Source organism: Orbicella faveolata, unplaced genomic scaffold, assembly GCF_042242905.1.
Source record: "Orbicella faveolata isolate gen_17 unplaced genomic scaffold, um_ofav_v1 contig_14, whole genome shotgun sequence".
NCBI classification, from domain to species: Eukaryota; Metazoa; Cnidaria; class Anthozoa; order Scleractinia; family Merulinidae; genus Orbicella; species Orbicella faveolata.
Window position 1 is genome coordinate 14,551,265 of NW_028301541.1, and position 22,736 is coordinate 14,574,000.

General features: G+C 40.0%; 2 protein-coding genes and 1 long non-coding RNA gene across 4 annotated transcripts in view; 2 read left to right on the forward strand and 1 right to left on the reverse strand.

Annotated features, from left to right (window-relative positions):
• The window catches only part of LOC149114133 (uncharacterized), a 477,513-nt gene that overhangs the window by 160,237 nt on the left and 294,540 nt on the right, over positions 1-22,736 (reverse strand). The gene's annotated exons all lie outside the window — the stretch shown is intronic.
• On the forward strand, positions 1,207-6,804 carry LOC110061714 (pancreatic secretory granule membrane major glycoprotein GP2-like). 2 transcript variants are annotated; one of them, XM_089286731.1, is made up of 3 exons: positions 1,207-1,659; positions 5,462-5,503; positions 6,350-6,804. In XM_089286731.1, exons 1-3 carry the CDS (start codon positions 1,623-1,625, stop codon positions 6,751-6,753), a joined length of 483 nt encoding a protein of 160 aa, XP_089142857.1. In that variant the 5' UTR covers positions 1,207-1,622; the 3' UTR covers positions 6,754-6,804. The 2 variants fall into 2 exon arrangements, with proteins under 2 accessions (XP_089142857.1, XP_089142858.1); XM_089286732.1 differs by having other exon boundaries at positions 6,353-6,804.
• Positions 7,628-19,467, forward strand: LOC110061713 (adhesion G protein-coupled receptor L4-like). The gene is made up of 19 exons (XM_089286730.1): positions 7,628-8,004; positions 8,659-9,021; positions 9,130-9,155; positions 9,305-9,364; positions 9,507-9,690; positions 10,346-10,441; positions 10,662-10,749; positions 11,175-11,271; positions 11,359-11,414; positions 11,612-11,741; positions 11,838-11,941; positions 12,433-12,535; positions 12,654-12,804; positions 12,890-12,971; positions 13,092-13,158; positions 14,266-14,351; positions 14,812-14,932; positions 16,144-16,185; positions 16,782-19,467. The coding sequence occupies exons 1-19, from the start codon at positions 7,767-7,769 to the stop codon at positions 16,905-16,907; spliced, it is 2,220 nt and encodes a 739-aa protein (XP_089142856.1). The 5' UTR covers positions 7,628-7,766; the 3' UTR covers positions 16,908-19,467.

Sequence of the window (22,736 nt, forward strand, 5' to 3'; positions counted from 1 at the left end):
AATTCAATGAGAAAGCATTTCCGATGGTATCTCTGAAAAAGTTCATGTTTTCCCAACCCTCGAACCCCTAGAGCTAAGGGCAAAATAGCCAGACACTGGAAACTCTTCAAAAACCTGGTTACGCCTAAGGTAGGATGAGCAACAGTACCTCAATACATACATACTCGTTTTGTATTTTAGACTCGATTTGATAATTAAGACATTAGGACAAAGGGCCACTACTTCAACATGTTAGTATCCACTGTTATGTCCCACCCTCTTTAAATAAAGTTGCTGCTACGGCTATCAGTAGACAATGGCATACAAGTTTTCAACTCATCGAGTCTTGTTTGTTTATGCAAATTACTACCACTGAACCCCCTCCCCCCACTTTGAATAAACGCCACATCAAAAGTTAGAAAAAAAAAATAGAAATAAATACGAAATACGATTTAAATGCATCAATCAAACCGATAAAATTACTTTTTTTTTTACTGTGAACTGCATAAGTTTCCTTGTTTTTGCACCGTACACTCGTGTTTCGCACGTTACCACAAAAAAATACATAAGTTCTAGTGGAAGAAAATGTTAACGTTTCGACTTTACTGTTCCCATGGTGACAGTTTTTTCGGTTGACAGAGAGTTTAGTTCTGTTTTCATTTTTAAATTTTAGCGCGTTTATCGTCAAAAAAAATTTGGTAACTAGTAAAACAAAAACAACTATTTCAACCGATTTGACGATTTTTTGTCACAACTATCTCAGACTGTATCTCATGAGACCTGCTTACGGCCCGACTTGGGTCTCTTCTAAACTGACGCGCAAGACTTTGTCAGCACAGTCTTACGGAGCTTCAGAGTTCATAGTCTTGATGTAGAGGAAACAATTCTTGTCATTAACTGTCGTGTATGCGGCAGCTGTAAGCATAAGTTGTGCGTGAATTGTCCAAGATAGGATTCCTGAAAACACAAATTGTGCAGGAAATCTTTATTGGGTCCATTATAAAAGATTTGTTTAAGTCTTGAAGCGACTGGCAGGCACAACTTCAATTCTGGAGTAAAATAAACTGTGGCGATGCCGGCATGGATAACAGTTATTGCATGTTAATTAGCACATCCTGTTTATTTAGACTGTCATGTTCTTCGTCGCTCTCTCCGTTTATGCTTATGACCAGTGCCTGCTTAAAAGTCCTTTCACGCCTTTACATAATCTAAAACATTATCCAAGGTTTCTTAATCAACCCCAAAAACATTTCAATCGCTTGATTTTATTAAGTAAATTTCTTAAATACCAGCATCTGTTCCTTCGAATGACAAGTCACCCCAGTATTACATGCTAATTGGTTTGCTTCTTTCTTGCATTATGTAGTGATGACGAAACACTAGCTTGACTGAAATAGGTTTCAAAGGATTGAAATGATATGGCAACCTCTTTCGTCAACCTAAACTGTGTAGTTAATTACCAAAAAGTTTGAAATTGTCATCATTTTTCGCATTGCCATCTACGTGAAATAAAGAAGTCGAGCATATATACGACGAAAAAAGGGCTATGGACTAACTAACAGCTGATATGTAACGTCCCTTTGTTCCTTGGATGTGATGCTGTGAGGAAACAAATTCAGGCAAAAAAGTGAAGAAGCTTTAAAATGAGGACGGGAACTCTCTTAGTAATCTTTCTGTTGAGTGAGTATAAACTTTTTTTTTTCTTATAGGAAAATTTCTGTTTAACTGAGTGCAAAGAATACATCTAAAATGTCGACCGCCATTTCAGAAATCAAGAGATTTTGATTGTGGCTGAGAAAATGTCCTGATAGTCAAGAAATGGGTGAAATTTGAGCTGATATCTCAGGGGAAAGTACCGAAAACCTAACTGATATCTACACGCTTTCATTGTTCAGGACACCCGAGGGCTGATTAAAGCTTTTTATTACATGTAAATGTTTCTTTCTACATAGTATTTAATATTTATTGAATTATTTGTTTGGTTGCTGTATGCCCTGAAACGGTGAATCATAAGAATAAAGCAAGTAACAGTTCGGTCTCTACACTCTAAAAATTTTGGATTCATCGGGAACAAAAATTTAGCTAAAAAAAGCCATTGAATGACATGTTATCATTTGTTATGCAAAATGTTAATAGTGTGTGCGTTGCCACGCAATAAAAAATAAAATCAAAAACCATTCAGTGGATAAAGTCAAGAAATTTTGATATTATAGACGATCAAGGAAGAAGACAGTTCTCCAAGTTTAAGGTGTGTGCGTTGTCCCAAAGTTGAGATATTCGTCAAAATGTTCCTCGCAAAATTATAGAGCCCAGTATGGAGCCGCCATGTTGGCCGAGGACCTCCTTAGTCCTCCAAGATGGCAGCCGGAAAATAGTGTAAACATCTGGAACCTACTTTGGCTATCTAGACAACTGATTGTCTGAACCAAACCAAAACACATTTATACAAGCACTTTTCCTAATACCTTAATTCCTAAAATGGCTAAAAATCACAAGATAAATGTATATTTTTCGACAAAGGCGATCTTAATTAGCTTCATGTCACGCACCGCGATAACTCCGAAATTCAAAATGCGCTGGTTTCCAAACAATGAATGCTATTGAGCTGGAAAGTTGTAAACAGATATGAATTTAGTACCTCTTATGCCTGATGAGGATAAAACCTTTAGGAGCTCTTCAGTTTTGGATTTGAGAATTTGATGACGTCACGTGAACACACTATAATTTTACCGAGTTTTTTATATTTATTTTCGTTTTTATCCTTTTTACCCACTCACCTGTTTCCGAAACACCAGAGAAGAAGTTAACTTAAATAAGAATCACCGTGAGTGCTGTCGGAAGCTTGCCAAAACTTTTGATTAGGTTTTGACATCTTTGACAGGCTTTTATGAAGGCGGGTTTTTTTTTATGTTTCTCTGGAAGGTTCGACTTTGTAGTGATGAATTATCAAGTTTCATCAGTTTTCCCTGTGTAGCCAAAATGGACATTTTTCCGCGCAGTGGCATTACTTGCATTATTTGTGAAGGTGTGTTTGACTAATTTTGCCCGCAATTACAAAAACAGAAAACAAAAAACAAAAGCGACTGTCGACTTTCGATCATACTGACATGAATATGAAAATTAAATGTTAATCATTCATAGGGAAATTGAAAAATAAAATTGGACACCGTTGTTTTTTGACCACTCTTTAGCCGTCTGAAAACTGGATATTTTATTTCCGTGCTTGGAAATTTACTCTAAAGTTCCCCATGAACGATATTCTAGTCATCGGATGAGAACAAACGAAACATGACTCAGTGACTCAGAAATGCCGTGAAAGGTTACAGTAGAGGAGACTCACTTTCAAATTTAAGATGCGTTTCTTTTCTCGAGCCAGGCTGCAATATTGTGGCCAAGTTATTGATAGTGAAGGAGTCAGGAAAGATACCTCAAAGAATAAAGCGATAGCTGACATTGCCGAACTCTAGGACATGGCGCACCTGAGACGTTTCTCAGTTTTAGTGAATCACCTTAGAAAGTTTTGCCTGAATATATATGGCATCCAGCACCTTAGGATGAGAATCACCAGGTTTGACTTTGCTACTGAACATGTTACTGCGTACAGCTGATTAACTGTCTCGATCTCCTCAGTCCAAACTGTAAGGATTACATACTTCATTGCATCACCAGTACTATCCAGCACTAACTTAGCACGAGTTGAAAACTACGCACTAGACTGAGACCTCTGTCACCCCGTTGAGCTGAAGCCAAAAACCCCTGCTGACTGGGATGATCACATGGGTAGAAAAGAGAGGGATCCTTGCGAAAACGAAATTATGACCACAGACACAAAGTAGTGGAGGGAGAGGAGCTGTCACTTGGTGATCGGGCCGTATGGATTCTCGACCTGAGTGTAGAGGGCATGGTAATCAAGCAGCACGAATATCCAAGGTCCTTAGTCATACAGACCTCGAACGGTCAAGTGAGAAGAAACGGGAAGCATAAAAAGAACAGACCTTGAGGAAAGACCTCCAGTCTCATCTCAGGATGGAATACGGGCTATGACAGTTCCGAACCAATGGCAATAAAAGTTATGACACCAGACTTTTCCTCGCCATCTGTAGCCAGCTAAGACCCACTCAGAGATCTGCCTGTCCCTGAGGACCAACCGACAGTAAATAAGCCCTCACAACCGGAACTACGGCTGAGCGCGGCAACGATACATTGAAGAATGCTAAGATTGCTATTTATTATGGACACCAAAGAACAATTGGCGGTTTAGTCGAGTTAAAAAAGGAAGATGTATTAAGAGCAATTAGCCATATGGGTCGATGGTATTAAAGAGGATTTGTTTATACCTGTCGGCTTTACGCCTTACCGGAGTTAACAGTATTCGCCGTGATGAATGTGTTGTGAATTGTTTTCACATAAATCTTTTGAAAAACTCGTATTTTTCAGCACTAGACAGTTAGACAGTTCAAATGCGTGAAGTTTATTGAGTTTTGGCACTTTCGGTTTATCTATTGCTTGTGGGAAGGGTTAATCTAGGCCACAAATAATTTGACTCATATCGCTCAAATTCTCCGGTAGGGTTAGTAAAGATTTGATAAGTTTTCTGCTTGGGATACGCACTTCCGTGGAACCATATTTCGGAAAAGGTACCGCCGAGTTCTAGAAGATATTATAGCTAGGCGGCATTTTGAATTGGTTTTTCCGTCTGCATAGAAAATTTAGCGCCAGAGTAAATTTATTTCTACTAAGAAAGCTGGTGTTTTAGCTAGCTGTGGCTTACGAAAAGTGAAAGTCCATGTCACAGACAAGATAATTTGCTTTTATCAACTGGGCTGATAATGTGAATCGGCCATCGTAAAGAGATTCGAAAGCTGACGTTTCGAGCGTTAGCCCTTCGTCGGAGCGGGATTCGCTTTAGAAACTTACCCCCTCTATTCGTGTCACAGACAGATTAGCTGATAGCTTAGCACCTGCGCGCCGAAGGAACTTGAGCTGAGTCCCATACCTTTGCCTTTTTTGGCATCTCTAAGAGCTAAGAAGGTTTGCTTGTTAACTGATTTACCCAGCGGGGTACGTACACGTAGCCTCTTTAAGGCGTTCACTAAATTAACACACCTTGGAGAATGACTTTTTCGGGGGTATTGTTTTTTTTTTTTTTCGCTGTACCTCAACCGGGAAATGAGGCTAAGTAAATTCAGAGTTTAAATAAAGGCTAAAAAAAATTAACCGGGGAGCTTCGCCTTTCTATCCGGGAAACGGACAGTTTATTGAATCCTATCGGTCTTGCCTAAGTTTTAAAAGTAAACCGGTAATCATAATTTATTCGTTCCGGAATGTCGAAAACAACGAGCGGTTACGAGCAGAAGAAGTTCTCTCTCGTCTCCCACTAAGTAGGAAGAAATCAAAATCTCTGTCTCACAGGGCATAAATACCCTAAAGAGGTTACTTTTTTCTTACTTGACTTTAATTCAAATATTATGATCTCTTTCAGAATTTGCCACATGGCTACTAATAGGCACCAATTCAACCCCAGGTAACTACAGTATCTAGAAAAGTATGTCGCAATAGCGCCGAAAAAAATGACTGCTCTGTTAGCAGTAAAGTTGACTGTTGCTGTGAGTTCCGTTAGCTTTTATAAGTGGACTTTTGATTATCTTCCAAGAACTCAAAAACTCCAACCTGGGGGAGCAGGGATGGCGCAGTAATGAGAGCACTCGCCTCCCACCAATGTGTCCCGGATTCGATTCCCGGACCCGGCGTCATATGTGGGTTGAGTTTGTTGTTAGTTTTCTACTCTGCTCCGAGAGGTTTTTCTCCGGGTACTACGGTTTTCCCCTGTCCTCAAAAAACAATATTTTCAAATTCCAGTGCGATCCTGGAATGCACGGGAATTTCTGAAAGAGTTCTTGTGAACTCCTTGGTGCTCCGTGGGTAAACAAATTACATACCTTGCATTTAGCAATTAAAGAAAAGAAAAGAACTTTTAAGACACATTGCGAGGGAAAAGTCTTATGCCAGTGATTTAAGAGGAATACAGCAGAGATCCAAACAAGGAAAAAAGAATGATATATTTTTATGATGCCATTGTTATTGCGTGCAATATAAATCTTTGAAACATTGTCCAATGTTTCATTTATTTTGACGAATTCGATCAGTCAGTTCACCTTTGAAATCTCTGCTGTCCTTTGTGATTAAGTAAACCTAGTTACATCATCCTTCCTGGCGTCAGACAATTACGTTATCAAGTAGGTTGTAAAACCCTAAACAATTGAAGCAATGCCAACTTGACATGGCAAGGCTGAACTCAGACAGATGTGATACCCTCACCCAAACGAGAGTAACGTTGTCAAGTAACTAACTGGTGTGTTTTGTTTTAAAGTAGACGGCTGTGAAAATTACACAGTGCTTAATGAAACAGATCGGGCCCAAGGTAATGCATTACCACCGTATGACCGATATGACAAGGATCTGATAACTGGTTGGTATCGTTTCCAAGGAGTTGCTGGGGATAAGATGCCGGACAAATGTGTTCTGACACAACGCTGCGGTACCAGGCATCCAGGTTGGCTTAATGGTACGCACCCGAGAGTCTTCGGAGGTGTAGTAACACGTGAAGTCTGTTATAGCGGGCCTGCAAACTGCTGCGCGTGGAGTGACATCATTAAAGTCAAGAACTGTAGTGGTTATTACGTTTATGAGTTAAAGAAGACACCTGGAAATTCTTCTCGCTATTGTGGTAACGCTGGCGCTGGTAAGCTGCATTGTGACGATTTGCCTCACTAGTGATTACTGAGCGATTAAAAAGATATCACGAGTTTAAGTATAACAGAAAAACACTTTTAAAAGTCTAGAAACACAGCAATAAAAGCTAAAATGGATATCTCAACACAACGAAACAATTGGGCGCTTTTCATTTGGTCCAAAATTCCGAATATTCCGGTTCGAGGTGTGAATGGGAAATTTCCCAACTAGAAAATATCCGGGAAAAGTGAAAACGCTTAAAAGGTAGTCCCGTTTTCCCGGTTGGAACGTCCCGTCTGGTTTCTCGCGTTCCAATTGCAATGTCCCGGTAATCTGCAGCTTAACCAGTTCCAGGCTCACGGCAATCAAACTATCACCGCCATTTCGTAAACAAAATGGCGGCAGAGATTATAATGTAGCTTGCTTGCAACTCCCTGCATGGAGCATCTACTGAGTCAAGACTGCTCTTCTTTTGAAAATGGTAGGTAATTTGATTTGAATTTGGAAGGTGTACACTTTTTGAAAGGCTTACACTTAAACTCATCTATCGAATATGTCGGCACTATAACTTCCTCATAACGATGGAAGGTGCTGTTATAACACAAATTTCTTCCTCAGCATCAGAATCGATCAGCATTTCCTCCTCATCAGCCGCCAAAAGCTCATCTACCTTTAACATAAACTCGGCCGCCATGTTGGTGCCCCTTCAGGCAACGCCCTCCACACAGGCGAAATGTGTGACAACATGGAACAACTTTCTCTCATTGAGAAATTCCCGGAAATTCACACCGAAATTTCCGGATTTTTTTCTAAATGGAAAGCGCCTAATGTTCCTAATGAATCACAATGAAACAGTATACCTAACAATAAGAAAGCTTGATTATATCATGTTGTAACTAACATGTATTTTCCCATCAAAAGTGGATGGCTGTGCAAATTACACAGTTCTAAGGGAAGAAGACCGCGCCCAAGGAAACTCATTACCACCGCATCGGAGATGCGATAAGGACCTGGTAACCGGTTGGTACCGTTTCCAAGGAGCTGCTGGGGATCGGATGCCGGACAAATGTGTTCTCATGAAACGCTGCGGTACTAAACATCCAGGTTGGCTTAATGGTGAACACCCGACTGCCACCGAAGGTGTGGTGACACATAAAGTCTGTTATAGCGAGCAAAAAAATTGCTGTAGATGGAGTAACATCATTAAAGTGAAGAACTGTAGTGGTTATTACCTGTATGAGTTACAGAAGACACCTGGAAATTCTTTTCGCTATTGTGGTAACGCTGGCGCTGGTAAGCTGAATTGTGAATTGCATTTATCAGTATTGCGGCAATGCCGGTGCTTGTAAGTTGCATTTATTTGGTACGTTGTCTTCATAGCGAGATCTAAGTGATTTCAAATGTAAACAAAAGGTTAAGTCTGCATACGAGCCATCTGGTTCATTTGGCCGGCGCTTCTCTCTGGGTAATGTAACATGAAGCGACTAGGAGTATTTCTACTCCCCCATGGATGTCAATGCAGTCTATCACAGGGCTACCCTCAGTCTTAAATTCGCTAGTAATCATTTATACACCAGGGTGAAGAGAGGCACTGTGGGATAATGCATGTGTGTTGCCTAAGAACACAGCGCATTGCATTAATGTCCCCAGCCATGGCTTCAGCCCTGACCGCTCGATCCGGAGGCGAACACACTAATCATGAGCCCCCCGCCTCCCACATTTTTTATGGTGTAATATATACTTTTTTTCCACAAAATTTCTTTATCGATCTATACGCCTGCACCGTTATATAAAGAGTTTGAATATTTTGTAGAAGTGTAAAAAGTTTAGAAAAGCAGGGATGTAAGGCCATATGGCAAGCCTGAGCACAAATAATGATGAAAACCCTCCCAAAAAGGAATAGAGATTTTGCAAGGCTCTAAATAAATGAAATGTTTTTATTTGAAGTTGATGGCTGTAAAAATTATACAGTTCTAAGTGAAGCTGACCGCCCATCGCAGAACATCGGAAGGTGGCCTAAGAAGGACCTGGTAAATGGTTGGTACCGTTTCCAAGGAGCTGACGGGGATCGGATAACAGACAAATGTGTTCTCAAGGGACGATGCGGTACTGACTTCTCAGGTTGGCTTAAAGGTGGGCACCCGTCAGTCACAGAAGGTGCGGTGACCCGTAAAGTCTGTTTCAGTGGCAAAAATTTCTGCTGTCTTGGGAGTCACTTAATTAAAGTGAAGAACTGCAGTTCCTACTACGTGTATGAGTTACAGAGTACCGTTGTTCGCAAAATTCTTCGCTCCTGTGGTAATGAAAGTGGTAATGAAAGTGCTGGTGATTTGACTTGCTGCCTTCTTTGTACTGAGCACATTAGTTAGTAATCAAATTCTGAGGTTAGGACTTACGTTTGATTTTCATTTTTCTCAGAGACAATAGAATCTACAGCAACTTTGGTAAGTATGTAACACAGCTGTTAATTCTAACAACTGTGGACTAATGCGGACTGTTGGTCCTTTACACCATTCTACGCTCATCTTATTATTTTTCACAAAATTCAACCCCCAGAGGAGGTCACGAAACTGACATCATTTTCTTCACTCAGGCCATTAAATTCATTTCTGAATTGGACAGATTAGATGTTCGGCAAAACACTTCCTTACAGGTACCTATTCTTTCTTGACTAATCTAGCGTATACTAAGTAAATTACTGAAATCATGTAGGAGTTAACTGTTCCGAGTAGTGGATTGCCCGTTTCCTTATACGTAATAAAAATAACACCAAATGTCTTTCTCCGCATTTTCAGGAGGCTCTTGGTTTATTTCAAAACATTACCAAGCTCTGCAGAAACATAGATTCTGAGGATGGTCAAGAACGAAAAGAATCTATCTTTAAAATAGCAGATAGCTTTGAGGGATTTGTGCTAAACTATAGCCATCACTACCTCAGCGAGTCAACGCCAAAGATAGATGTCGTTTCTTCCAGCCTTGGTGAGGGGACATGTCATTTTGCTCGTAATTCTATTGTCACGGTGAGGCATGGTTAATGAACATAGCCTCAATCAATCAGCCAATCAATCAATGAGTCAATCAGCCAATCAGCCAATCAGCCACTCAATCAATCAATCCATCCATCTGTCCGTCCGTCCGTCCGTCCGTCGGTCCGTTCGTCCATCCATCCCTTAATCGATCGATAGATCAAGCAGGCAAGGAAGATAAAGGCATGCGCAATCAGTCAGTCAGCTATAGATAGTTGGTTACTCGGTTGGTTGGTCGGTCAGTCGGACGGTTGGTCAGTGGGTGAATCATTCCATTTATATCAATCTGTATAATTGTAATTTATATACATGCTTAGAGTGGTTTGCAATTGAGTGTCAAAAAGTAACTGGTTTTGCTTTTACCACGCTGGACGATTGGCTTAAAAAACTCGCGCCACTTTTTCATCCAATCAGAAGTAAAACCAAAACCAATCGAGACTAACTCGCACACGTTTTCCCGCGCTTTGCGCCAGCTACATGTAATTGCTTCAAGTTGCTTATGATTGGCTAGAGTGATTACTTTGGCTTTGGTTTTACGACACAGTTGAAAACCGCTCTATATTAGAACAAAACTCACTGAAAAATTTCATATCCATGTTACCTTACAGCTTTGGCTATTCGGCGAGGCTACCATGACTTTCTTCTTGAAGAACCTGACAGACAAGCCTCTATGAAAGTTTCTTCAACTAATTTCTACAAAAATGGTTTGTGGGGAGAACTGTCCATAAAAAACCCACCCTGATATTTTATTCCTTTTTCTACCTTTAGGAGAAAACAACTTTGCAAGTTAGAGGCGTTTCCGCTTATTTTATAGTTTCCCCTTCTTTAGCTGAGCTGTTTTTCAAAATATTGGAACTATATTGAAATAATTTAAGTCTCAATAGCTCATTTTTGTAATGTAATATTCTTTTTATTTCAATCTAGAAACGGTCGTGGTTGGTATTGCTTATAAAAATCTTCACGAGTTACTTGTAAAAGATCACTCCAATAGCCATGGACATAGCAACTCCAGGTAACAAGTCATCTGGGAGTTCTTGCTTTTCTATAATTACGCATTTTTAGGCAAGGGCTTGTCGAAATTCTTCAAGGAGGCCGCGGAAATTAGAGGAAAATCAGCGAAGCTAAAACCGTCGAGTCTCGTGAATATTACCTTAAAAAAAAGTGAAAAAACGCAACAGCAACCTAATAGATGCACACATGAAGTGAGGAAAGGCGTCTTTGTTGTCTTTCTTTTCCGTATTTACAGCAATCGAATACGTTTGTTACAGTCACATATAAACTTCTTTATTTATACGCTGTTTCTCACTGAAGATCGTATAAAGGCCGCTATACTATGAACTTAGGATATCTGTGGAAGGGGCGAATGGTTTTTGTTCTGTTTAATTAATAAAACCCGGAACGCGATAAGTTAACTGAGATTCTTGTATTCATATGTAGGCGACTCAGTACCATAATACTGGCAGTCACGATGGATCCAATTCCGAAGGCGGACAAATTAAAAGAGAACGTTTCCTTGAACTTCAGGCACCTCAAGGTAACCACAAAGCAAAAATATATGTTCCGTTTCAATTGCATTATTTCGTTGAAAAAGTTTACTAAATTAAATATGTTATATTCTCAGCAGGTTGCTGGCGTCGAGAGATTATGTGTGTTTTGGAGTGGCTTCAGCGACAAAAAGTAGGGAACTAGTTAAATAGTTTTATTTACGATTTTTTTGGCAGAATGGTGCTCGACATCGATCGCTGTGACAGACCTCAATTCATTCTCAACTGATCGCAGCTTTCATTGTGATAAAATGGGAACCATAGACGTTGTTTTCGTTTCTTTCTCTATGCACGTAACACGGTGTCTACCCGTTTGTATATTACTTACAGCACTGACGGATGGTCCAGGGAAGGATGTCATGCAGTGAAATCGACGAACAATGCAGAAGAAACGGAATGCAGCTGTAATCACATGACTCACTTCGCTGTTTTATTCGACTATAGCGATGCCAACAGTGGGGTAAGGTGTACTCTGCCTTTGGATTCGACTGGGTGCTGAGGTGATCTCTGGAATATATTTTTTTCCCTTTTTCTTTTTTCCTTTATAAACTGACAGCTCACAAAGACGGATGAGAAGATATTGAGGATTCTTACTTACGTGGGATCAGCTCTGTCCATAACGGGAGTAACTCTGACGATAATATCATACGCACTTGTCACGTAAGTATTACAATATTAAATAAATCACCTCTAAAAGATACAAAGATACGGGCTGTTTACATGACAATGACGGGCTAGACAGCGAGCAGTCTCTTTTTTGCTCGGAAATTGTGTGGATTCAACCCGACTTTGTCCAAGTTTTGCAATCAAGTTCGGGCAAGACAAGGCCCCTGCACCTTTTGATTCATAAAACGGCTTCCTTGATTGATCTCCTATGCATATGTGTCTTTTTACGGCCTTCGTAGCTACTTTGGATTATCGGAGCATACCCGAACCACACGGATTCAATAGAGAGTCCCAGTTTTTTGTTTTTAAATTATCTATTTATTTACTATCTTTTCCTGTCAGACGCGGGAGTTTCTACTAAAATGAGGCAACAGTTTTAATTAACACACGAAATACACTAATGACAGAGATATACATAGAATATACCCAGTTGTTACATTTTAAATGATTTAGATTTGAAACTTTGTTTTGCTTTTTTCTATCAGTGATGTGCATCAGCCTTTACCTCAAATCAGAATGAGCCTGGCCGGATCCCTCGGAGCTGGACAGATAATATTTCTTGCCGGAATTGGAGCCACAGAAAACACGGTGAGAAGCCCGTTTAATGTCGAGAGAGTGGTGGCTAATGTCTTAAAGTCAGCAGACATTACGAAGCGTGATCTAAATACAACTATCGGTAACTAATTTACTATACGCTACTTCACAGAGTGCTTGTGTTACAGTAGCCGCTCTTCTGAAATACTTTCTGATGGCAGCTTTCTGTTGGATGCTCGTTGAGGGATTCCACCTTTACTTGCTTGTTGTAAAGGTTTACAACATCGAAAACAAGATACGCATCTATCACGTGATGTCATGGGGTAAGTCCTTGAAAGACTTTTTAGGTGAAGTGTCTGTTGTGGTACACCCTTGTAATCGATGCCTGTTTATATGCTTGTGCTGCAGGTCTTCCCGTTGTCATTGTCCCCGTGTCTCTGAGTATTGCTTCGGGAAAAGATGGAATTCACAGTTTCGTGGATAATAAATAGTAAGCACCTCCCTCTCCTCCCCTTCTTCGAACTCTGTTTTCAGAACGTGCGATTCTACCGAGCAAAGTGGCTACTATCGATTATTGATATGAGGAATTTTTTTTTTACTTTTGTTTAAGCTGCTGGATTTCTTCGAATAACAATCTGATTTGGATATTTGTCACAGTCGTGATGGTGATTGAAATCGTAAGTAAAACGAGATGTTAGCTTTCGCTGTTACTTGGTCGTTTGTTTATTTCCGCAGGTTTCCCAAATAAAGAAAGTGAAAAGAGTACAGTCTATGGTAGTAAAGTTCAATAAATGATGAAGTTTCTCAGTGTAGAATAAGTGATTTTCCTCAACACACGCCTTATTTATGGAGTTTTGCTCTTAAAACTTAAGCAAAGACTGAAAGGGCGCTAGTCATCAGCCACTCCTTTGTTTTTGTTTACATGCGGAGAGTTTGGTTCTGATTATATTTTTTTCGGAGCATCCCAAAACGAAGGAAATCACTTTGAAACTACTAAAGATAATATAAGCATTGCACATTCATTCCCGGGAAGCGTTATTGTAGCCCACAGGGGAGTTCAAAGCTGCGTTTCATTGGTTGGCGGCATGGCCACGTTGACAACCGCTTCAGTGAGGTGCGAAAACTGTGAATTTCTTTCGAGGCCGAAACTCAAGGTTTATCTTTGCGTAAATTAACTTTATTCAACTGAATTGATAGGGTATGTAGATTTAGTGGATTTTAACGAAACTTGGCTAAAATCTTCGTCAGATATTAGCGGACCAAAGTGTGTGAGGCTTTTACGAAAATCGAAATATTTTTCCTGTGATATTTTTCCATTGAGTAGCAGCAGTCAGAAAATTTTCTATTGTCCAACCTAAGCAACCAATAGAAATATCGAAAAAGCCTCACATACTTTATTAGCCCGTCTCTCCTGATTGATAATGTCTAGTCAGTTTGTATGTCCGCGGTGACACAAAGGCTGGTAATTCAGTTTAGCAAGTACGGTCAGTTTTGCGTTTTTACACTTGCAAAATATATTATTTTCGGATTCTACAGTTTGTTAGCTTTACAATGACATATAGTTTACCGTGGTTTTCTTTAAAGCAGCGCGTAAAGAAAGCATTTTCCGGAAGGCACCCCTGAATGTCTACAGCAACCTGAAACATACAGGAACACAACTTAAAGTAAAGCAATAAGATTTCGTCTCACCATGCAAGATCAATAATTCGATGGCATCGAAAATTGGAGAGGCTGACCAGGGTCCTTTAAGGTCTCAACACACATTTCTTGTTTTCATTTTTAAGTTCAACTTGTTGATACTAGTGCGTGTCATAAAGGAAATGAACACAATGCAGCCCACAGCGGGAGAGAGGCATAATCATCAGATAAGGTAGGAAGGAACACTTTCCCGAAAAAAGAAAACAGTTTTTAGAATCTAACAACAAGATTATTGGTTAACGTTTCGGTTACGTAATTCATGCATAGTTTATGAGCGCAAAACAAAAGATTTTGCGCGGACGTGGACCTTCAAATATAAATCTTGGGATCTTTGTTTGCTCCTTTGATGTTTGCCGGCTTCATAACCAGTCCCCTGTATGGGCCGAGCAAACAACTGAAACAAATAATTCAAATTGAGCATAACATTGTTAAGAATCCCAACCGGCCGGAGGCAAACCAGTTGCCTATTTACTGAATAATATTTATTGAATAAATAACAACGGTTGCATTATATACTAAAATTATTGGAATATTTTTTTTTTAATTTCATATAGGTACTCAATGCAGGGAAAACGGAAATTTGTGAAGCGTCTACATATCATCAACTCATGTTATAACTATCATTTTTGCAGACTTAGCGTCAGAGCGTGCCTGGTGATGAGTCCTTTGCTTGGGATCACGTGGTTGTTTGGTCTTCTGACGCCATTGCACAAAGCTTTCATCTACATTTTTACGATCCTGAACTCTACTCAGGTGAATTATTTGTGCCTGTTTCCAACCATAAATGATCTTTAAACTCTTAATTAAAGGAGATTTATTTTACCCGGTAAAATAAATGGTTTTATGATGCTTGTTATGACTCCGTTCTCACTTCCGACTGAGGGGCTTCCGTACTACGCACGGTTATGACGTCACGTTCCTCGATGCGCTTTCTCTCCCTTCACGTCGATTGAAGAAAGCATCTTGCTAGAATTTCATCCCCTCCTCCACCCCGTCTCCTCCGGTACATATACTCTTATTCTGGGGCTCGCCAGCGGTTTTCACCCTCATCTTTGCTGAGAACGAGATCGTTTAAAGGGTTAGCTCTTCCTTAGGGATGAGTGATTGGTAAATAAATGCTGTACACTTTATTACTGATTTACTAAACGGCCACTCACGTGGCCAAAAGTTTGCCAATCCGGGTGTTATCCTTTTTACCCACTTCCTCCGTTCTCATCAAACCAAGCTCGGCCTACGCAGTGCTCATGCGCGGCTTTGTTAATAACCTACTTCATGAAAGCATCTTTTTATGCTATGGTTAAAGGATAAAGTCTGCATACGAGCCAAGTGACCCATCCGCGTTCCAGCATTATCTCCGCTTTCTCTCTAGCATGAAACAACTAGGAGTATTTCTACGCAACCCTAGATGGGATGCTAGTTCATCGAAGGGTTATTCCCCCAGCATTTTTATACACCCGGGTGGAGAGAGGCACCGTGAGAGTACAGTGTCTTGTCCAAGAACACAACACAATGTTTCCGGCCAGGACTCGATGCAGAGTCGAGCACACTAACCATGTCGCCATCGGGCCTCCCACATTTTTTTATTGTATGATATAAAAGTATTTTTTCACAAACTTGCTTTATCGACCTGTATACATTTATCGTTAATTATACCCATGTATAATTTGCGAGTTGCAACTATTGAATACTAACATGATAAATTACTTTATTTGATAAGAGTAAGCTTACATCAAAAGAGGTCTTATCCTTAATTTACTGAAATGCGTATATATAATACATATCGTCTTTTGAGTAGAACGTATTTCGTAGAGCGCTCAACTCAATCGATTGAGGAGCATCAACTATAACTTCACAGAAGTTCAGGTTTCACGAGTAATCATCATTTTATTGCTAAAACGATGATTACTCGTGAAACCTGAACTTCTGTGAAGTTATAATCATATAATATTTTTTGTCTTTTAAAGGGATTCTTGATTTTTGTCTTGCACTGTGTGAAAAACAACCAGGTAAGAGCACTCTGACGACAATCAGGAATACCAATCATTACGTTCCGAAACTCAAAATAGGATACGCGTCTAGTAAACTGGCAATTACCTTCATTTGTTTTCTGTCAGTCGCCGATAAGTCCCAGCGTCTCGGAGAAACCAGTCGAGACGCAGCTAGAGAGAAAATAAACTCAAAATAGGATACGCGTCTAGAAAACTGGCAATTACCTTCATTTGTTTTCTGTCAGTCGCCGATAAGTCCCAGCATCTCGGAGAAACCAGTCGAGACGCAGCTAGAGAGAAAACAAACTTAAAATAGGATACACGTCTAGAAAACTGGCAATTACCTTCATTTGTTTTCTCTCAGTCGCCGGTATATCCCAACATGTCAGAGAAACTAGTCGAGACCCTAGGAATAACTGCGAAGATCAATAACAATATTCGCACTCGGCTTGGGCTAACAAGGGAAAGACCAGTTTCGACCTCTGGACACTGGGAAGAAATCCAACCAGTTTGTGGATCGGCTAACCACACAATACCGCTGAGACGGACAATAACAGACTCGCCTTTTTCTTTTTTTTTTTTCAATGAATTTTGTTGTTCCATTAAATCTGCAGTTTAGAGAGCGGTTCCAAAGAAAGCTGAATGTGATTTTTCCAGCTGTAAGCGATGCAAATGTTGGCATAGTGGGGATGATTGAAGTGCAGCCATGTGGCGGTGTTTTTGAGCTGAAGGAGCTGTGAAGAAAAATTTCCCAGTTACTCTAGATTTCTGTCATGGCTGATGAGGTCTAACGAAGCTTTAGAATAATGAACGAGTTCTTCGGATTTGCTTTGTTGTTTGAAACGGCCTTTAGTTACACAGCTAAGAACTTGTATTTCTAACCTATAGCAAAGGTATTTGTGACAAAAGTACTAGTTTCCAAGAAAACAGTTGATCTGTATCAGCGGACAAGTGAAACACAGTTATTTATCAGATTAAGTCAATAAAAAGCGGCAAGACATTATGACCATAGCCTCTTGAAAGTGGGTATTACACGGCGGTGCGAAAATATGAATATTATTTTCCAGCGGTAAACTGAACAATATTTTACGAACGAGAGTGCAGCACAGACAACTGTGAAAAAGCGGAAAATGACGTCGTCAATATATTCACTAGTGAGGATATGAAAAATACGCCACTTGGGTCCCGGATGTAGTTTCGTATGAATTTCACGAGTGGTGTATGATCCATTACTAGGTAGAACCCTGCGCGCGCTCTGATTAGTCGAAAACCCATGTTTTATCAGAATATAAAACATAGAAAAAGCGTGTTTTAGTGTTTTTCTCCACATTACCTCTATATCATAACGCAAATGAAGAAGCCTAAGCCCGTAATATATAGATTTAGGCCAGCCTAAAAGCGAAGCTCCTGGGCCAGCTTGTTAAGAGCCCGATTACGCTAACCCAGGAAAAGGTAGAATTTTGATTTGAGTTTTGTAACTTTGCTGTGAGGCTTTCTGTATATTGTTTGGCCTTCTGTTTTGAGTTTTAATAATCACCACATACACAAAACAAAGCAGCAAAAAACATTTGTATAGAAGAAAAAGTTATAATTCGGTTAACTTTTAATCCTGGGCAAGCGTTAACCGGCTTCCGAACAATCCTGCCCTGCTTACAACAAGTTAACTTGACACGAGCCCGCGATCTAATCGAAAACCAGCACTTGGTCAAAAACACGTGACCACGTGATGTAAACTTGAGCCCGCCATATGTTCACGTGATACTGGTCAGTGGATACCTTGTTTTGACAGGTGTCAATTGATCATAACATGGATGTCCAATATCACAGAAGTACACGGTAAACCAAGGCTACATGTGTCTGCAACCTATTATTTGGAGTATGGCCGCCATGTTGCGCGACTCCGTCGCCGCCGTCACCGTCGTGCGTACGCGCCCACGAGCAATACCGCTAGACATGATAACCGTGAGAAAATCAACTCACGGGTTTCCTTTTCTTTCCTATATGAGTATGGGGCTCCGCTTGGCGGCCCATCGCGCCGCCGGAGCTCCGCTATTACACTGTGATAAAACACTCCCGACATTTAAGAACACTCGAGAAAGGTAGAAAACACTCGCCTACTGCTCGCGTTTTTTACATTTCCCTCGTGTTCTCAAATGCCCGTTGTGTTTTATCACACTGTAATACACGGCTTAGGCTTCTTTATTTGTTAAGTAAAACGCTCTTGTCCATGTAATGAAGGTGGATGAAATGCCTAAGTGAGTTGTGAAGCTGATGTTTCAAGAGTTATCTTGGTCACTTTGCCCTTTCAAAGTTCCAACGTTCAAAACATCACCTTCCCAAACTCGCTTCCGCCGTTTATTTAGCTGCACTAACTTTAGTTTCAAGTTTTGAAGTTTTTCGTTCTAAGTACCGTAATGGTAAACAACGAGTAAAATATGAAAAGGTTTAGCCAAAGGAGTCCAGTATTTTTCATGAGTTTTGAAGCAAGCTTGAATTCTGTTTTTATAAGAATTATAGAAGAGTATTTTTGGTTTTTCTCTGTATGGTTAGACAGACGTCAGTCTTATACATGTAGCTGACAGCTTTTTTTCTTCAAACGATAGTAGTATAATAGTACAGAGGAAGTTCCTTGTAAAATTTTAACCATCTAGCTTTCTTCATGACTGATGAAGGTCTTACTTTGTTCCTGAATTTTTATCAATTTTTTGTTTGTTTGTTGTTGTTGTTGTTGTTGTTGTTGTTTTTTCCAGTTTTCTGTCTATTATCTCAAAAGGCTGCCAGTTTTATAGCTGACAACTTAGGGGCTAAAGTTTTCATTATTGAACGGTTCCACAATTTTTAAGGTCACTATTTATAGAGGTAAACCAGGTCATCTTCAGGAGCCCATTACCCTGGCTCCTGGTCAGCTTCCTATTACTCATGCTCACAGTGCTAGTAAAGGTCAAAGCAGTCGCCATCCGTGGCTCACGCATTAATATGCAAAAGTAGTTCATATTTTAGGTTTAACACTTACTGTGTGTTTTTAGAATGTACTATACTATCATAATCACTATTATCACCTAGCTGTATCAGTTAAGTGTTAGGGCAGCTAAGATTATATAATCAAGGTTAAATCAAGTTAACGATAGCTGATAATTATTCAGGATATAGTTTTTTAATAGTTTTTAGTATAATTCTGTACAGATAGATTCTGTACTTTAGATAATTCAATTAGTTAAGTAAGCGCGGCTCGATGGTAGAGCACATCCATGTTATGTGAATTGATACCGTGGATAAATAAAGAATACCTACCTACCCTAAGGTTGTAATGTATGTTTGCATGTACCAAACCATATAGAAAACTGAGATAGGACGGTCAATGTCCCTTTATTATTGTAGAACTGCTCCCAACCTCTCCCAGCGGCGAGGGGTGATGACTGCTCCAGTGTCGTAAACCTAACTCTCGCAATATTTTGCAGTCAGACAGTCCTTTTCACACAGACGGCTTTTAGGCACAAATTGGTCCCACATTAAGGAAATAATAAAGCTGTTTTAGCTTGAGAAGGAGTTTCTGTTCAGGAGGTTCTGTTCTACCATAATTCGATTTCAAACCTTTACTATGGTGTGGGTTAACGAAACGTCTTTTTCCGATCTCAGCTGCCCGACTAAACATTTTCAGTTAGACAGGTAATTGAAAGGGTAATTTCAGTTTACTGGGAAACCTCATTCTTACGCCTACATCTGAATAATTTCTTACTATTAGGTACACAATTAGTATTGTTCATAATCGTATCATTGTTGTACTTAATCCCCAAAACATTTTAATTTTGTAATGCCGACATTTGGGTTATGTAATCAAGCCACATGCAATGAGTGGAAATATGATGCCGACGTTTCACCGCAGTGATACCTAACGCTTACGGATAAGACTGTAAGATCCTTTAATTCGATAAAGAGCACGTACAATAATCGTTTTAAAAGTGTGAGTGTGTAACGCTGAACTGACAGTAATTTGCAAGTCTGTGCACGTGCAGATGCACGTGGCTATACCAGAGCGGAGTGAACTCCCAAATCAAACGTGAAGTCAATTAAGTAAACCAAGCCAAACCAAACCAACTACAAAGTCAACCACACTGCTCTTTGGTTTATCGCAGCTTCATTCCCAGAGTCAAACTTCAATCAAGTACAGGAGCCCTTTGGATAAAACGCTATTCTCTGAGTATGCGAGCCATTTAACCGGTACGCATGTACGTAAAGTTTGTGCTAGAATGCTTTCTTTAAATGGAATTTTTTGTTGAGAGTATGAATCAAGACAATTCAATTCATCTAAAACAATACCGTAGAAAACAAAGAGCCTTACCTCCTAACTCTCGTCTTCTGCAAACCGAATCCAAGACCTCGAAAAGTACTTAATCAAAGTCTTCAGGCTTGCTGTAAAAGCACTTGCGGTGGCGGTGCAGGTTCTTTTAGGCCATGCCAACATAACGCATGCGATGAGACACATTTAATTGCTGTACCAATTATCATGGTTTGTGTAAAGTTAAACGGTAGCCGTCAATGGCGTTCGTTTGCGCTTTTTTTTTTTTTTTTTAAGTACGGCGGTCTGAGAAGGATCCCACGGATTGTCCACCCAAAACTACAACAATATTGGTAAAATAAAAAAAAAGACGTCCTGTTAATTTTGTTGTGTGTTTTGCGGTACTGTAGTGAGGGCGCATTCAAATTTACAATTGAATTAGCGGCTCAATTATTACAGTTAAGCTAATTGTTCAGACAGGTTTTCACAATTGGTGATCCGTAAACAGAAAACCCGTCGCTTGTTTAGCAATCGTTTTCGTAACGGCACTGGCTCTGGATCATACCGATCAGGTCTACATCTCAAATTCACCGGGAATTTGCTTGACCAAGTAAGACCGCTGGAAAAAAAATGACAAGGGAAGGATTGAAGCGCCGACTCTCGGAAACCATTTTGAAGTTCGGTCGTGGAATGTCCACGATGAGTTGTGTTCAACCGCAAGCTTTTTCAGAGGACAAAGGTTTCGAGCCCCTCAGGGAACAAAGTGAAATAACTCCGGAGCAGGAGCAGCACGATTCGGAATGTCTGCGAGAGAGTGAGGAAAAAGAAATGCTGGACACTTTTGAGACTCATCGAATAAGGAGTATCTCATTCACAGGTTTTGGCATACACGAAGTTGAACATTTAAGGCGCAACACAGAACGCTACGGTGCAAACACAGCCACTTCAGGACCAGAATCCACTCCACCTGAATCACGCAGGAGAAGGTGTCATTCGTTTGCAGGTGTTAAAAACAAAAAGCTTGTGAAGATCACTCGAAGATCACACGAAACTGCAGTTATAGACGGATTATTAACGACAACACTTTGCTCCACTGATCTTTGAAATGGTTGAAGACAATAGGACTGTTGAACATTGGACTTCGTTGTCAAGAGCTTGACTGCAGACAGTGAGTGCTTCGGGCGACATGCGACACGGACACTTCGCAGTGAGCAACAATTGCCCGGTTTATATATTCATGCGGGTGACAATTTCAAAATGTTTACAAAGCTCGAAAGTTACATCGAGCCAAGTCCAATATCAGGAAAGACAGAAAATTAAACGGCCAGGTAGCCAAGAAATCCAGTTAGGCTAATACCGTGTGAACGTCTACAGACGCAAACACGGCAGCCTAATGAAAAAGCTCTTAGTTGATGTCGTGAAATCTTGTCGAACTGATTGGTTTGATCCTGCTAAGGAATATGGACGACCTCTAAGTTTAATATTAGCAACATACTGAGTGTTACTCAGTTGTTTATGTATAAGTATCCATAACAGAGTGTGAGAGAGTTTGGATGAACACAAGTACTGTGTACATTCAGAAATGTTCTGTACGTCCTCAAACACTACGTCGTTATTGGTCTCATCTGCAATCACTGTAGTGCCAAAAATTTTAAATTCTGGATAGTGTGCCAAATATTTTTGTTCTAAAAGTGAAGAAAAGCTGAGACGGGAAGGCCATCTACGTGAGAGATCATGTTGAAAAAAAAAAAAATCAACTTCGCTTTTTTCCTGTATACATTGTGTGTACTTATATGTTGTTCTTATCTGTTTCCATTTCTTGTTTCGCAAACTTGAATAAAAGTCCATTAGGAACTTCCATGAGCCTTTCAACCTCAAATTGAGGTGCAAACATTACTAACTGATGTTTATAGGAAGTAACAAAACTAAAATGCTCTTGCAATCATTTAACTGGAAATAGTTTATCATTTTAAATTGTTTCACGACAAGTCAATCACTAAAAGAATGTCGGTTCGTGTGAAACTGGTGTTTTTCAGGCAGAAATAACCGGGTCAAAGCTAAAATGTTGTAGTATGACTGCTGCTATACGGAGTGCAAATCGTGTAAGGATGAGATTTTAGGGTTCGTTTGATGATTTGGCGATCAATCAGTCTAGTTTTTCCGACCTAAAGCTTGAATTTTTGCAGTTGATAATTCAACGAATGCCCGCGGCATCAAATGATTACTGCTTGTTAACCATGTGTGCTGAAACTAAGCGTATTTGAGTGTTTTGCTCTGTGTTTTCTCATGAATT

Excerpts from the sequence above, each read along its gene's own strand:
- LOC110061714 (XM_089286731.1), top strand. The coding sequence starts at position 1,623 with ATGAGGACGGGAACTCTCTTAGTAATCTTTCTGTTGA. Across the intron at positions 1,660-5,461 it reads CTTAGTAATCTTTCTGTTGA|AATTTGCCACATGGCTACTA; the intron begins GTGAGTATAAAC and ends GATCTCTTTCAG. Across the intron at positions 5,504-6,349 it reads AGGCACCAATTCAACCCCAG|TAGACGGCTGTGAAAATTAC; the intron begins GTAACTACAGTA and ends TTTGTTTTAAAG.
- LOC110061713 (XM_089286730.1), top strand. The coding sequence starts at position 7,767 with ATGCCGGACAAATGTGTTCTCATGAAACGCTGCGGTACTAAACATCCA. Across the intron at positions 10,750-11,174 it reads CATGGACATAGCAACTCCAG|GCGACTCAGTACCATAATAC; the intron begins GTAACAAGTCAT and ends ATTCATATGTAG. Across the intron at positions 11,742-11,837 it reads ATAGCGATGCCAACAGTGGG|CTCACAAAGACGGATGAGAA; the intron begins GTAAGGTGTACT and ends ATAAACTGACAG.